The sequence below is a fragment of the Rhinolophus hipposideros genome, assembly GCF_964194185.1.
Source record: "Rhinolophus hipposideros genome assembly, chromosome: 25".
In the NCBI taxonomy this organism is placed as follows: Eukaryota; Metazoa; Chordata; class Mammalia; order Chiroptera; family Rhinolophidae; genus Rhinolophus; species Rhinolophus hipposideros.
This window is the reverse complement of record NC_138071.1, coordinates 14880296-14883866: the sequence shown is the minus strand read 5'-3', so window position 1 is coordinate 14883866 and position 3571 is coordinate 14880296. Positions and strand designations below refer to the sequence as shown.

Sequence of the window (3571 nt, the reverse complement as noted above, 5' to 3'; positions counted from 1 at the left end):
CCATCAACGCCAAGTCAAGTCATTGTCCTTCAATCTAGCTGTGGAGGGCGCAGCTCCAAGTCCTGTCACTATTTTCAATCTTTAGTTGCAGGGGGCGCAGCCCACCATCCCATGCGGGAATTGAACCCGCAACTTTGTTGTTGAGAGCTCACGCTCTAACCAACTGAGCCATCCGGCCTCCCCAAAGGTGTGCTAGTTTTAAAGGTGAAGCTATACAGGAGTGCTCCTTGAGTGTGGCTATTTTCCACTAAAAATTTGTTGTTGTACTTCAGCCACCTGCAAGACGTATCAAGATAAAGAGTTCCTGAATGATAAAGACATAGTTTGAAAAGACTGGCAGGTGAGCATCAAGTGATTTAAAAAAAGTATCTGTAAGATACCATGAAGGGTATTTATAAAATATACTTTTTAGGCCTATATTCAAGGTTTACTTTTTAGAGTAGTAAGTGGACAAAAATAGTAGGTAGGTTATAACAGAAGTGGAAGGTAAAAGATAATTTTCTCAAATATAATAATACCATTTTATTTTTGACATTAGTCATTAGGGAATTATAGGCTTACGGGTGTTTTTAGCTTTATATTAAAGTATATAATATGCATATATAAATATGCACATATCATAAGTGTGTAAGTGTACAGTTCCTTGAATTTTCTCTGAGTGAATACACCCTTGCAACCATCACAGACATCAAGAAATAAAACATTATTGGCATCCTGGGAAGTTAATCATATTTTTAAAAATTACAAATATTAATTAGTAGAACAAAATCAAAAGGCACCAACCTACTCCCTCAAAAGTACAATTACTAAAGAAACTGCTATTTTCTAAATCAACAGAAGAGGGCGCTCTTGAACTATATAGTAAGCCAACATCTGTATCTTCCTGTTCTTGCCATGCCAAGAAAAAAAGGGAATTTTCAAATGAATGGGAAATGGCAGAGTGTATCCAAACAAAGACAATATGTAAAGGGAACATAAAAACATTTCAGCTTATAAAAATTCCCTCCCAAAAATGAAGCCGACGGAAATGGATGCCCAATAACCAATCTGAATTAAACCTACTTAAACATGTGCAGACATGAAAATTATCTTCTACCTTCCACTTTACTAGAAAGTGCCACGAAGGAATTGGGGGGAGGGGCGATAAAAATGTTTCATATCTTCATGTGGGTGTTAGTGTCACGGGTTCACACCGAGTTAGGAAAATCCTGTCGTTCTCCTCCTCTCTAGGGAAAAGCCCAGTTGTTCCCTCCTGACTTTGTCCTGGGTGTCTCTTTACTCTCACACTCCTACCACATTCACACAGAACACTTCACTTCCGACATGTCTGGTCAACAAAGATGTGGGAGCTTTTTCCCCACACCAAGCAGTTCTCTGCAACACCAGCTACGATTTAACTTAATTCTGACACCAGCAGATCCCACCGGTTTAGGACTCGGTTCCACAAGAAGGCTCCCACTGCATTTTAGGTGCCAGTCACAAGTAGTAAGTCCGCAGGTCATGCACACTTCCGTCTGACCTGGTTACAAATCGGAGGTTCTCCCCACCCCGTCCTCAGGCTTGATTAATGTGCCTGAGCAGCTCACAGAACTCAAGGAACACTTATGTTTACGGTTTATTAAAGGATATGGTAAAGGATACAGGTGAACAGCCAGGTGAAGAGACACACAGGGCGCGATCTAGGAGGGTCCCCAGTGCAGGAGCTTCTGTCACCATGAAGTTGGGGCCATCACCCTTGGTGTAGAAGTGTTCACCAATCTGGAAGTTCTCCAAATCCCATCCTATTGGGATTTTTATGGAGGCTTCCTCATGTGGACATAATCAATTATTTACCTCATTTCCAGCCCCTGTCCCCTCTCTGGAGGATGGGGGTTGGGACTGAATATTCTATGCTTCTAATTCTGGCTTGGTCTTGCTGGTGACCCGTCCTCATCCAGGAGCCATCAAAGAGCCTACTCACAGTCACCTTAGTTGAACAAAAGATGCTCTTATCACTTAGGAAATTACAAAGGTTTCGGGAGCTCTGTGCCAGGAACCGGCGGCAGAGACCAATCTATGTGTTTTCTATTACCTCATACATACATTTGTCAGAAGTCACTGAAATGTGTAACTAATATCACTGCATATTACTCTATATTAACTATCCCTCAGTACAACTGAGTGAAAAAGTAAATTCGGAGAACTGAAATTTAAATGCAGAAATGAGATCGTTGATTATTAAGTAAGCCGAAGTTTCTTTTTTTTTTTTTTTTAAGAGTCAGATCTTTATTTAACATTTTCATCTGCCAACTTAGCGTTTTCCACCAACTCGGGGAGCAGAAACCTTCACAGGCTTCACGATCTTTTGCTTAGGTGCTGCCTTTGTGGGAGCCTTAGCAGCAGCCATTGCTGTCTTTTTAGATGCTTGCTTAGCCTTTTTTGCTTCCTTGGCAGCCCTGATAGCTTGTTCTCGTTGAGCCTTCCTAACTTCAGGTTTCTGATTCCTCTTGGCCATTATATCTGCAAGAGACGCACCAGTGATGGCCCTCTGGAATTTGACTGCTCGACGGGTTCTTTTCTTTTGAATTTCTTCCGACTGCCCTTTTTTGTGCTTTCTTCTGTAGAGAACAGTCCAGTTTATCTGTCGAGGATTCCTCTTGGAAAGGAATGCCGACTCACATTTTGCATTAAGAAATTGGAAAACCTTCCCGTCGGTCCTGGCGTAGCGCCTCCCGTGTCCGGGGTAGATCTTGTACCCACTGAAACTGCACAGCTCGACCTTCATGGCTGCGGCTGCCGGAAAAAAGCCGAAGTTTCAAATACGTTTTATTTCTGCCATCCTTCTGCTCTAGTTATCACAGAGAGCATCTCTAATCAGAAGCCTGTCCAGGTTTTGAGGGGCCTGAAATGTATGTCATTTTGGAGCAAAGCAACACAAATTTACAAATATGAAATTAGGCAGGAATGAGAAGATTTTTTACATGATAAAATAGAGAAAATGGAAAAATTGTAGAAAGCTGCCAAATACCACAAACATTACAAATCTAATCCAATATTTTAATTTATTGCCTGACAAACCTTTATGATATTTTCCTGTTCAAATTTTGGCTGCATACTCTTTGCTTGCCTGTTTCTATGACAATGATTTTGTAATATCATTTTTGATAGAAGAAAGATTTTTCACTGTTATAATGTGGTTATATATAGTCATATATATATTTATATACATATATATGTATATATGTTTATTATTGCTTTTAAGAATGAGTGAAAAGTGCAACTTCATCCACAGAACTTACTGTTTGTGGTTGTAGGTTCACGCCCTGGAAATACTCTTTTATGTGATTCCCATAGAAATGTATGGTGTATTTACAGGTAGATATGCTGTGTTACCAAATATAGTTCTGATAAGAGTCTTCTATTGTGACTGTGAGAACAGTCTTCTGTTGTGACTGTGGCATCTGTGAGAACCAAATCCAGTGCTTGTCGTTTTAGGTGCCTAACAGTTGCAAGAATTCCCTGTGGAGTAGCTTCTGGTTCCCTATATTCCAAACATTGTTCTTCCACCACGGCTGACATAAGTTGAGCACCC

General features: G+C 40.5%; 1 protein-coding gene across 1 annotated transcript; it reads right to left on the bottom strand.

Annotated features, from left to right (window-relative positions):
* Nucleotides 1–2251: 2251 nt before the first annotated feature.
* LOC308492876 (large ribosomal subunit protein eL24) lies at nucleotides 2252–2780 on the bottom strand. The gene has a single exon (XM_081038337.1). It carries the CDS (start codon nucleotides 2762–2764, stop codon nucleotides 2291–2293), a length of 474 nt encoding a protein of 157 aa, XP_080894463.1. The 5' UTR covers nucleotides 2765–2780; the 3' UTR covers nucleotides 2252–2290.
* Nucleotides 2781–3571: the final 791 nt, after the last annotated feature.

Excerpts from the sequence above, each read along its gene's own strand:
- LOC308492876 (XM_081038337.1), bottom strand. The coding sequence starts at position 2,764 with ATGAAGGTCGAGCTGTGCAGTTTCAGTGGGTACAAGATCTACCCCGGA.